General features: G+C 40.3%; 1 protein-coding gene across 8 annotated transcripts in view; it reads left to right on the forward strand.

Moving 5' to 3' along the window:
- Positions 1 to 13354, forward strand: part of cerkl (ceramide kinase-like) — a 185510-nt gene that overhangs the window by 54884 nt on the left and 117272 nt on the right. For 7 of the 8 annotated variants that reach the window (XM_043693484.1, XM_043693482.1, XM_043693485.1 and 4 more), the window contains one exon: positions 4877 to 5119. The exons of the other annotated variant lie outside the window; for it this stretch is intronic. In XM_043693484.1, coding sequence (XP_043549419.1) covers positions 4877 to 5119 — 243 coding nt within the window. The remainder of the gene's footprint in view (positions 1 to 4876; positions 5120 to 13354) is intronic. 8 annotated transcript variants of the gene reach the window in all.

A 13354-nucleotide genomic window follows, 5' to 3' on the forward strand; every position in this document is an offset into this window, starting at 1 on the left:
ATGGGAACCAAAGCTACAGATCAGAGGATGGGGTAACTGGTGAACAGGCAGTTTTCGCATGCAGAGTGTCTGCGGAAGGATACACAGTCGATAGGGCTAAGTTGCAGTCAATATGATGGGTTGAGTGTGTCTATTTTAACGCAAGAAGTGTCGGGAATAAGGGTGATGAACTTAGAGCATGGATCAGTACTTGCAGCTACAGTGTTGTGGCCATCACAGAAGCTTGGATATTATAGGCAGGAATGGTTGTTGGATATGCTGGGGTTTAGATGTTTCAAAATGAATAGGGAGAGAGGTGGGAGAATGGCATTGCTAAACAGGGTAAGTATCATAGCTGCAGAAAGGGAGGTTGAGGAGGGTTTGATGACAGTCAGCATGAGTGGAAATCAGAAACAAGAAAGGAGCAGTTGGGAGTCAGGTTTTTGAAAGGTGCAGAAGTAACAGAGTCATTGTTGTGGGTGACTTCAACTTCCCTGATATTGATTGAAACCTCCTTAGTGCAAATAGTTTTTATGGAGCAGATTTTATCAGGTGTGTCCAGGAGGATTCTTGATTCAATATGTAGATGGGCTGACTAGACGGGAGGCCATATTGGATTTGGTGCTTGGCAACAAGCCAGATCAGATGTCAGATTGCATGGTGGGAGAGTATTTTGGTGAGTGATCACAACTCCCTGACCTTCACAGTCATGGAGAGGGAACAGGTGTAGATGGTTTGGGAAAGTATTTAATTGTGTGAAGGGGAATTATAATGTTATTAGGTAGGAACTGTGGAGCATAAATTGGGAACAGATGTTCTCAGGGAAATGCACGACAGAAATGTAGAGGTTATTTAGGGAGCACTTGCAGTGAGTGCTGGTAGGTTTGTCCCACTGAGGCAAAGAAGGGATGGTAGGGTGAAGGAACCTTGGATGACGAGATGTGGAACATCTAATGAAGAGGAAAAAGAAAGCTTACTTAAGGCTGAGGAAGCAAGGATCAGACAGGGTTTTAGAGAGTTACATGGTAGCCAGGAAGGAACTAAAGAATGGACTTAAGAGAGCTAGAAGAGGGCATGAAAAAGCCTTAGCAAATATGATTAAGGAAAAGACCAAGGCATTCTACACTTATGTAAGGAACAAGAGGATGGCCAGAGTGAGGGTAGGGCCATTCAGGGATAGTGGTAGAAACTTGTGCTTGAAATTGGAAGAGGTAAGGGAGGTCCTTAATGAATATTTTGTTTCAGTATTCACTACTGAGAGGGAGCTTGTCATTTGTGAGGACAGTGTGAAACAGGCTGATATGCTCAAACAGGTTGATGTTAAGAAGGAGGATGTGTTGGAAGTTTTGGAAAACACTAGGATAGATAAGTCCACTGGCCAGACAGTAGAGATCCAGTGTTACTATGGGATTTTGAGGGAGGAGGTTGTTGTGCCTTTGGCGATGATCTTTGCATCCTCACTGTCCACTGGAGTAGTGTCAGATGATTGGAGTGTGGCAAATGCTATTCCCTTGTTCAAGAAAGGGAATCGGGATGGCCCTAGGAATTGAGGATGAGTCAGTCTTATGTCAGTGATGGATAAATTATTGGAGAAGATTCTAAGAGACAGGATTCATGATTATTTGGAAAAGCATAGTTTGATTCGAGATAGTCAGCGTGGCTTTATGAGGGGCAAGTCATGCCTCACAAACGTTATTGAATTCTTTTGAGGATGTGACAAAACACATTGTGGGTGGCACGGTGGCACAGTGGTTAGCACTGCTGCCTCACAGCGCCAGAGACCCGGGTTCAATTCCCGCCTCAGGCGACTGACTGACTGTGTGGAGTTTGCACGTTCTCCCCGTGTCTGCGTGGGTTTGCTCCGGTTTCCTCCCACAGTCCAAAGATGTGCAGGTCAGGTGAATTGGCTATGCTAAATTGCCCGTAGTGTTAGGTAAGGGGTAAATGTAGGGGTATGGGTGGGTTGCGCTTCAGCGGGGCGGTGTGGACTTATTGGGCCGAAGGGCCTGTTTCCACACTAAGTAATCTAATCTAATCTAATCTAATCTAATTGTTGAAGGTAGAGCAGTGGATATGGTGCATGTGGATTTGAGTAAAGCATTTGATAAGGTTCCCCTTGGTAGGACCATTCCGAAAGTAAGGAGGCATGGGCTACAGGGAAATCTGGATACAGAATAGGCTGACCCATAGAAGACAGAGGGTGGTGGTAGATGGAAAGTGTTCAACCTGGAGCTTGGTGACCAGTGGTGTACCACAGTGATCTGTTCTGGAACCTCTGCTCTTTGTGATTTTTATAAATGACTTGGCTGAGCAAGTGGAAGGGTGAGTTACTAAGTTTGCTGATGACAAAGGTTGGTGGAGTTGTGGATAGTGTGGAGGGCCGTTGTAGGTTGCAACAAGACGTTGACAGGATGCAGAGCTGGGCTGACAATTAGCAGATGGAGTTCAACCTGGAAAAGTGTAAAGTGATTCATTTTGGAATTTGAATGCAGATTACAGGGTTACAGGCAGGATTCTTGGCAGTGTGGAGGAACAGAGGGATCTTTGGGTCCATGTCCATAGATCGCTCAAAGTTGTCACCCAAATTGATAGGTTTGTTAAGGATGCATATGGTGTGTTGGCTTTCATTAACAGGGGATTGAGTTTCAGGTCCACGAGGTTATGCTGCAACTCTGTAAAGACCTGGTTAGATTATACCTGGAATATTGTGTTCAGTTCAGGTCACCTCATTATAGGAAGGATGTGGAAGCTTTAAAGAGGGTGCAGAGGAGACTTACCAGTATGTTGCCTGGGCTGAAGGGCATGTCTTATGAAGAAAGGTTGAGGAAGCTAGGGCTTTTCTCATTGTAATGAAGAGGGATGAGAGGTGACTTGATAGAGGTGTACAAGATGATGAGAGGCATAGGTAGAGTGGATAGCCAGAGACCTTTTCCCAGGGTAAAAATGGCTATCATAAGGGGGCATAATTTTAAGGTGATTGGAGGAAGGTGTAGGGGTTCTTTACACAGAGACTGGTGGGTGCGTGGAATGCACTGCCAGCAGTGGTAGTAGAGTCAGATAGATCAGGGGCATTTAAGCAAGTCTTGCATAGGCATGTGGATGATAATAAAATGAAGGGTATGTAGGTTTCTCTGATCTTGGGGTAGAATAAAAGGCTGGCACAACATCGAGGGCCAAAGGGCCTGGCCTGTACTGTACTGTTCTGTTCTAGGACTTATTAATTAAAAGGAGGGTCTTGGGTAATGCTGTAGAACAAAGAGGCTTAGGATTCATGTAAGTAATTTTTTGTAGTTTGCATCACATGTAGATAGGGTGCTTAAAAAAGTGTTTGGCATGCCTGGTGCCATTGCTCAGATCTTTGAATATAGAATTTGGGATGTCATGTTGAAGTTGTACAAGACTTTGGTAAGGCCGCTTAGTCATAGAGTCAGAGCTGTACAGCATGGAAACCGATCCTTCGGTCCAACTAGTCTATGCCGATCAGATATCCTAACGGTCAGTATTTGGCCCAAATCCCTCTAAACCCTTCCTATTCATATACCCATCCAGATGCCCTTTAAATGTTGTAATTGTACCAGCCTCCATCACTTCCTCTGGCAGGTCATATCATACACGCACCACCTTCTACATGGAAAAGTTGCACCTTAGATCCCTTTAAATCTTTCTGCTCTCACCTAAAACCTATGGCCTCTTTTTTTTTATTTGGACTCTCCCACCCCAGGGAAAAGACCTAAGCTATTCACCGTATCCGTGCCTCTCGTGATTTTGTAAGCCTCCGCCTTTAACACTCTAGGGAAAATAGCCCCACCCTATTCAGCCTCTACTTACAGCTCAAATCCTCCAATCCTGGCAACAACCTTGTAAATCTTTTCTGAGCCTTTTCAAGTTTCAACGCTTTAAAGTATTGTGTTCAGTTCTGGCAGTTCTGTTATAGAAAGGATATTACCAAGCTAGAGAAGATTCAGAAAAGATTTACCAGGATGTTGTCATGAATAGACAGTAGATTTATAAGGAGAGGCTGCATAAAACTGGGATTTTTTTAAGGTTGAGGTGCAACCTTAATAGAGGTTTATAAAATCATAAGGGTGAATGGCGGGTGTCTTTTCTGTAGGGTGGGGGATTTCAAGACTAGGGACATTTTTAAGGTGAGAGGAGAAGATTTTAAGATGACATGAGGGGCAAAGTTTTTTTTTTAACAGTGGTTTGTGCATGTAATGAACTTCTAGAGGAAGTGTGGATGCAGGTATGGTTACAATATTTAAAAGACGATTGGATAAGTACATGAATAAGTAGTGCATGCAATACGTGATTAGATTACTTTGAAAGTAACCTAATCAAGTAGTGCATGCAGGTGGGAATAGTTTGGGATTACAGTCCACATAGACTAGTTGGACTGAAGGATCGGTTTCCTTGCTGTGTGACTCTGTTTCTATTATGTATCCAGTCTTCTCCTTGTGTATCTCAACCTAAATTCCCTGCTTCCCTCCCATTTGTTTTCATGTGTGTATATTGTTGCAGCCTTTTTCGAACCTTGGTGATCATTGTAACTGTTATAATCAAAAATTGTAAGTTGAATAAATCAGTAAAACTACCTGGGTGAAATGCATACAGAATGCGAAATATAGTAAAGAGATTAAAGAGAATAATGATTTGCTTAAAAATTGTTAGCAAATGTGAAAGGACTTGGATAATATGTGAAAGTCAGAGAAGCAATGAGAAAGTGAAATCCAAAGGATTGAAGACGAAGAGAGACAGGAAAAATACAAATGAGCAATCAGCAGGAAGATTGTTATTTTCATGACTGAAATTATTTAAAATGAAATAATGTAAATAGTGACTTATTAATGCATAAATGCCAAATTGTGCTCCTAAAAGAGATGCTGTACTTTTGATACAGATGATGATAAGGTGGTTTCCCAACACAAGATGGAATTTGTGGAGCTGAAAGAAGTATTTGGTGTCAAGATGAAACGTCGACGATCTGCAAGACAGCAAAAGGGAGGAACCTTGTTAGGAATCGCAATCTTTGTGTGTATTAAAAAGGGACAAAATAAGCTCAAAAATCGTGCTATTCATCTAAGCAATTTAAGTGAAGACTACTGCAATGTTTGGTTTAAATATATGAAAGATATTCTGAATGGTAAGTACGATACTTATTATGACAAAAATGTTTCAGTTTAAGCTGTGATTGTTGACTTTATGCTTTACCAAGTTACATAGTAAGTTGGTTGATCTTAGAAAATGAAATATCATAGCTGTTGCATGTTTTATTCACTCATAATTGAAGCAGAGGAGGACCATAATGGTTATCTAAACATATTTCTTTCCGTTTTTACTTGGGGAATAATTTCAAGAAAATTAATTACCAAACCAAAAACATCTTCTATCCTATTTAAATGCCCAAAACTCCTACAGTAATGATAGTAACAAATTTATAATCTAAAAGCATAATAGCAGTGTACAATATTAAAAAAAAACTCTCTTATTCTTTTGTTTGAGAGTCACTAAGCAGGAGATGTTTCCTTATGTATTCCTTGCTTATTCTGGTTTCTGCCTGAAACACTTGCTTCATCTGCAGAATTGGATTTACTGCGTATAGAATCCCATAATGATCCATTCCTTAAAATATTTATTCAATTCTCTTTTGATTGTTAGGATAAAATTTGTTCCCACCATCAGTTTAAGCAGTGAACAAAACAGTCTTTTTTTAAAAAAAACCCAAAATCTGCTGAATTTAAACAAAAAATCTTCATGGCATCTCTAGTTAAATCATCATAAATCTGTATCCTCTGGTTGTAGAACTTACTACCACTGGAAATTGTCTCCCCCTTGATTAGTTTATCAAAACTTTTGGTTTATATGTAGGTCAGATTCCTTTTGAACCTCAAAGGAGAATAGCCTCGCCTTTCCACGTTTTCACAGAACTAAAGTCCTTTATCCCTGATACCAATCTTGTACATCTCTTCAGGATCCTCTCTAAGCCTGCAACATGCTTCCCAATGTGCAGTTCCCAGAAATGAACATACAACTTCAGTTGAGGCCTAACTTGTTTTCTTGAATTTTAGGGAAGTTTTTTGTTACTTGCATTTTCAGAATATAATTCATTGCATGTTTTATCTGTCTATGACTCTATGACAGTCCTGCACACCGCACGACACACCTTTTTTATTAGATTCCCTATAGTATGGAAACAGATCTTTTGGCTCAACAAGTCCACACCAACCCTCTGAAGAGTAACCCACCCAGACCCATTCCCCTACCCTATATTTACTCTTGATTATTGCACCTAACACTGTGGGCAATTTAGCACGGCCAATTCACCACGGCCAATTCACCTTCTTTGGACTGTGGGAGGAAAATGAAGAACCCGCAAACTCACTCAGACACTGGGAGTTTGCGCAAACTCCACACAGTTAGTCGCCCAATGCGGGAATTGAACTCGGGTCCCTGGTGCTGTGAGGCAGCAGTGCTAACCACTGAGCCACTGTACTGCCCAAGTTAATTAATCCTTTCTCGATATACAGTACCCAGTCTACAATGGCCTATTGTTTGGTTGGTTCCTCAACGTATTGGTCTTAAAAAAACCATCGTGTACAGACCTCAGGAAATCCTCTTTCACAACTCCATTACAAGTTTGGTTTGTCCAATGTATGTAAATTAAAGTCACCCCGAATTACAATTATACCCTGATTTCTTTTTTAATGCCTTCCTTTACATCTCCACTACTGTTTGGGGGCCCAAAGATAACCCCAATAATGTTTTCTGTCCATGGTGTTTCTTATCGTCACCAATGCAGTTTCTATATCATTTTCCAAGTCAATTTACTCTCCATTGTTGTTTCTCCCTCCTTTGTCTCCCTGCTCAGATTCTCATTCTTCCTGCCATTCTGGTTTAAGCTCTCCCTGACAGTACCAGCTAACATGTCCCTGATGGCATTGGTCCCTGTCCTGCCTCGATGCAACCCATTCTGCTTGTACTGGCCTTATTTTCTCTGTCCCAATATCTCAGGAATCAGAACCCCTCCCACCTCCACCGTTCTCTCCTGCCATGAATTCATCTGTTATATCCTGTTATTTTCACTCATTAAAACGTAGAGCTTGTAGTAATACTGGGATTGCTACCTTTGAGATCCTACTTTTTTTAATTTGCTTCCTAACTCCCAATATCCTGCTTGTAGTTTCTGCTTATCCCTTTTTTAATCGATGTCATTGATACTAATATATACCACGACCACTAACTGTTCACTTTCCATTCATCAATGGGAGTTCTTTTAACAGAGGGAAGATTGTGTTAGATATTTAGATGACCACTTCATTTCATTTCAGTCAGAGAAGAGCATAAGGAGACTATAGTGGTTAACCAATACAGTATACTTCAATGTGTTGTGCTGCACTGCTTGTCCATTACCACCAGTACAAATTCCTTCTTAATCTGCACAAGTTTTTATTTCCCCCAGACAACTACAGGTCATTCCACTATAATGTGACAGTTGTGTCCCTCTGCAACCTTGTGCTATAGAAAATCGCCCTATGGAAAATCGCTATAGAAAATCGTGCTGTAGAAGATCACTAGAAAGTCGTACTGTAGAAGATAACTATAGATAGTTGCTATACTCGTTCAGGAGAAAGTTCCCTTTATCCAAACAGCATCCACAATTAATCAATCGAGTTATAGCCAACTCACGCTGATGAAGTGCACATTATAACAGAACAACCTGAGGTTTACTTTCCCTTCTAATGCATGGAATAGCAGCACCCAATGAACCTCTGCTTATCAAGTGCCTCTGTCAAACCTGCCGACTGAATTCAAATTTCACCATCTGCCATGGAGAAGTTCGAACCTGGGTCCCTAGAACATTACCTAGGTTTCTGGATTAACAGTCTAGTGATACCAACAGGCCATTGCCTCCCCTACTTCCCTGCTATATTGTTGGTCTCGATAAGGACCATAATGACAAGATCTTCCCATTCTTCTCCAAAATCCTTCAAGCCAGTTTGATATGTTCTTCATTCTGCATTCAGAGATTATCCTCTGCAGGCAGGTTCATGAATCCTGCAAGGCTTTGTTTTGACCATCTGAACCCTATCATTGAATCCCTGATACATCACTCTAGGCTTCCACACCTGTTTCCTTTGGACAGTCTCCTGCTCCCAGTACCGTTGTCTGTACTTTGTCCAAGCTTCTGACAATTTTTATCCTTACTAAGACACATGTTGTATCACAGCTGAAATTTTCTGTATAGTTCTGGGCGCTACATGTTAGGAAGGATGTGAACAGAATGGATTGAGTGCAGGAGAGATTGACGCACGTGGTTACAGGATGAGGAACTTCATTTATGAAGATAGCCTTCTCCTATCCAATTTAAAAGCGGATTTGATAGAAATTTTAAAATCATGAGTGGGCTGGACAGAACAGGTAGCAAGAATTTGGCCCCCCTCAAAAGGATCAACAACGAGAGGGCACTGGTATAAGATAATTTGCAAAATAAGCAAATGTGATGTGGGAAATTACTTTTCCATAGAAATAGTTGGGGTCTGGAATCCACTCTTCGATGTGTGGTGGAGACACGTTCAATTGAAACATTCAAAGGGCATTAGACGATTTAAATAGGAACAATATTCAAGGCCATGGGGAAAAGGCAGGAGAATTGCGCTGAGTCACAGTGTTCATTCAGAGTGCAATCGTAGTGGGCCTAATGCACCATAAGTAATCTATGATTCTGTGATAGTCATCGTGGTGATGATAAACACATTGAATTATTGGTAATCTTTCCTTCGAAGTATACAAAAAGTAAACTTTCAGTCACCTTTGCCACCAAGAGCCAAATCCAATTGTTGCCTTTGTAAGTAAATTCAGAGGTAATGGCAGGTTTTTAATGTTATTTGTCTATTAAAAATTCCAACGTACTAGACCTGACTCTGTGTATTTAAAGTCTCCTAATGATGTAGTGCCACAGATTTTTTTTAATCAGAGATTTAAATGATGATTAAGAGGATTTGTTACTTCAGAAACAATTACATTTTCAAGATTATAAAGAGAATTGACAAATTGTTTACTTTGAGTCCACGAGTGCAAAATCTATAAGTTATGATTAAGTGGAGAAATTTTGTGAAACGTGTTGTCTAAAGTGATTAAACAAATGAACATGAAAAGTCAGTGAAAAGCCCTACATGAATAACTTCATAAGGCAGTTCTGTACATGTCAGGACACATTACATTTTCAGAGCTATGGCCTTAATGTGCTTACATTCTTGGAGCTGTATTCACATATTTGGCAACACAAGTTGCTAAGTTTTTTGACATATCACTTCAGCTTCAACAGTCAGACAGAACTTCAGCTGATGTGCTAAGGCTGTCTGAAGAATGAGATGCTAGGAAGTGGGTTGAATAAAAATCAGAAACTCAAGAGGTCTCTAATGACTTCTTAAAAATGGTCTTTCTGTAGGTAAAACTACAGCTGTATCTGCACACAACCTTCCATGAATACAGTTGAGAGATTCTTATTATTGTCTCTCGAGATGCTTAAGATTTATTTTCATTATCAGGAAGTACAGACTCAGCTGTCACTTTTGTAATTATGAAAATGCACCAAATGGTATCCCCCATGTGACTGTAGCTGTCTCAGCATCTGTGTTTCTAGTGCCAACATGGTGCTTGCAAATACCATATTGTGCTAAGATGGACTGTTTGACTTTATCAAGTTCCCGCTGATAAATGTATTATTGTAGATGTGTATTAGCTTCACTGGTTTCTCAATTTTGAATTAACAACCCAAGATCTGTTATCATCTTTAACTTGTGTTATATGCATCATACACTTCACTAGACCCTGCATGGGATTCTTGATTGACCAAATACTGCTGAGTCAAAAGGGGGCTGAAGTAGAGGAAATCCTAGTTAGCTTGAGACAAATAGAACACTTTCATAGACTGCTGCCCCTCCCCTATTCCATACTGAAAATCATGAAGTTCCTGCTTGGGATGAAATCATTGTAGTATTCTACCCAAACATTTTCATACCCAAACATTAGTTGATGTTGTGCCCATTTTCTGTCTTCGAGAATTTCAAGACTTTATGTTGTTGGAGAATAGCCTGATGACATGTGAGTCAGTTCTAAATAGTTAGTGCTTTAAACCCTAGGTTCATGAGGAACTTTGCCACAATACCAGCAAAAAGTAAATCACTGAATGTAAGTCTTTGTGTATCAGTTGACAGATGCACAAAATGACTGCTGCCCAGTAATAAACACCTAGCAGTAACCCAAAGTGAAATGGGGAGCTGATGATATAAAGGTTTTTGAGAAATTTAAACAAATTTTTTCAAAAGGTACCAGCAAAGACCAAAAGATTGGTTACATATCTTTTGTGGGCAGGAGAGAAACGGGCAAATATTTGAGAGCTGAGTGAAAACAACAGCAGAGACCCAGATATAATTTTGTTTTAAATTCAGCCCACCTCTCTTGCTAAATTCAGGTCATTGAGTATTCTGATACGAATTTCAAGGCCTGAAGTGGAAATTGGCCAAGCCTGTTGGCAACTTTTTAAAATGTAAGATTAGGAAATAGTGACAAAATATACATTTCAAGAACATAAATGAAAGGCTGCTCGAGTAACTTATTTGGGATCCTTCACATCCTGATGTACAAAAGTATTTAATTGGAAAGGGCAAGATTAACCTTTTTAGGCTATAGACACTGCCAGAGCACATGAAGCCATGAATCTGCAGGTGAAGATCTGCAGGTGCGAGCTTTAAGTTAAATCAAGAAAAAGGTGTCAGGGCTAGTGCAACTTAGCAGCAACAAAGGCATACGTACCAGACAGAAGGAAGAATGTTCAAGAGCTGTGGATGACCACAGTCAGCAAATGTCCTGCATGTGGGTCAGACTTAAAAACTGTGGAATGTCTAATCTCTTGGGGGAGAGAGGGTATGAAGATAATAAATGGGATGTAAGAGACCGAATAGAAGGATGAATAAGAAGTTGTTTAAAAAAAAAAAAAAATTCTAGAAGAAGAACATGTTATGGACCAGGTCAGATCCCCTCAAAATATTAGGCCGAGACCCTAATGTTACGACACAGGGTAAACCCCTCTGCTAATTTAAACCCGTCACAGAGAAGCTCACCTTGCACCGTAATTTGTTAAATTTTGAGAGGCAAAGAACTGTGCTAGTGGTCACTATTTAAAGTAGAAATTAACTATTTTATTCTTTAAGTCCAACTGAGAACATTAAATCAACAGCTATTAAAACTCCTTTCTCTTAAACCTATCTTTTGTCTCCCACTCCACAATACTGGTTCGATTTGTAAATTAAAAGTCTGTAACATAAGACTCCAATGAAATAGTCTCATATTCTTGTCTTTCAAGTGTTCCAAGAATGGAAGAGGATTGTGATCAGTGTACACAACCATCTCCAACACATTGTTTGTGATGTGCACATTAAATGTTGTAAGGCCAGTACCAAACTCCATAGTTCTTTTTCAGTCATGGAGTATTTCCTCTGGTGGATGTTGAGTTTCTTTGAAAACTAACCAACGAACAGCTCAATCCCATTGTCATCTTCCTGTAGCAGTACAGTTCCAACTCTTATGTGACTGGCATCGTTGGCAACTTTAAAGGGTTTTGAAAAGTTTGGGGTAGCTAAAACTGGTATGGTAGTTAATATTGTTTTAAATGGCTGAATGCCACCTAGCATTGTTCTGGTCACTGAAACTTTGTGCTCTTCTTCAGCAAATCGGTTAACGGTGCCACTGAACTGCTGAGGTTTGGAACAGACTTCCTATAGAATCCACTTAGTCCCAAGAATCTGAAGCACCTTTTTCTTCAAGGTTCGTCGTTGAAATTTCTAGATGACCTTTGTCTTTGCGTTCCGTGACTGACATCATGTCCCAAGAATGTCACATCTGCTTTCATGAATTCAGTTTTGTTTAAGTTTATTACCAGTTATGCTGCTTGTAGTCTTTCAAAGAGCTGTGCCAACTGTCTTTCCAGGACTCATTAAAGATTACTACATCATCCAAATAGACTGCACAGTTAGTTAACCCAGCCAGAACTCTGTTCACGAGTCTTTGGAATGTGGTGGGTACGTTCTTCATTCCAAAGGGCATCACTTTGAATTGATATAGTCCATTTGGGGTTACAAATTCAGAAATTTCTTTTGCCGTCTCTGATAATGCATGGTTATCTGCAGATACCTTTAAGTCCAACTTGTTGATGTAACTAGCCTGTCCAACTTTCTCGATAGTTTTCCAATGTCTGAATTGGATGAGAGTCCAATTTTGTAACGGTGTTGACCTTCTGATAATTCACACAAACTTGTTGAGTCCTGTCCAGTTTGGAAACTATGATGATCAGCGAACTCTACTTGCTCTGGCTCTGTTCAATGATATCCTCATTGAGCATGGCCTCTACGTCCTTCTGGACCTGTCTGGCTTTGAAAGGGATAGCCGATAGGGATGCTGTTTTGTAAGAGCAGTATTCCCTACGTCTACTTCATGTACAATAGCATTAGTCCTCCCATCTGATTCCTACATATGCTCTCATACTGCAGCAACAACCTTTCAACTGCGTTCTATGCTCCTGAGACAGATAGATAGTTTACTAACCTATCCCACTCTGCAAGGACTATTTCATTTTTTTGACATAATTTGAGGCATTCAAAATCCACCACATCTGGATTTGATTCCTCACTATGCAGGACAGTAACTAACACCTATTTCTCCAGTTCTTTCTGTTCTCCAGTTCTCTGGAGGGGACCTACACAATCAATCATAACCCGCATGAAAGGTTCGATAAATGTGGGAATTGGCAACAAAGGTGCTGGTTTTATTATGCCTGTGGCTTACCTACCATTTGGCATGCATGAGATGTACAGCAAAAGTTAACCACATCTTTGTGCATTCCAGGCCAATAAAAATGTTTTTGTACCTTAGCCTGAGTCTTTCATACACCTAGGTGATCTCCTACAGGTTGTTCATGTACCACCCCTAACACATACTATCTGTATGCTACTGACAACACAATCTGGTACACTTCAGCCTATTTCTCCTCTGCACTAACCTGCTGTGGTTTCCTTTTCTGTCTTAGGATTCTATCTTTCAGTAATGACCCTCAGGAATATTCTCTGCCTCCTTTTTATATTTATCTTTTATCGTCTTAACTTGCTGTTGCAAGTCCCTTAGCCTTTCAGGACTAAACACTTCTGCCTAACCCTCTGCCTGTTCAGGTTTTTCCTACATCATTACATCAAACAGAGTGTTTGCTAACTGAACCTCAACTCCTTCATCTTTTCATTAGGTTTTGCTATGTGCTGTGATTTATGACAATGGGCTCTTGTTACGACAATCTGGGAAAATACCCGGATGTTTTTCTGTTAAGTCA

The sequence above is a fragment of the Chiloscyllium plagiosum genome, chromosome 7 (assembly GCF_004010195.1).
Source record: "Chiloscyllium plagiosum isolate BGI_BamShark_2017 chromosome 7, ASM401019v2, whole genome shotgun sequence".
NCBI lineage: Eukaryota > Metazoa > Chordata > Chondrichthyes > Orectolobiformes > Hemiscylliidae > Chiloscyllium > Chiloscyllium plagiosum.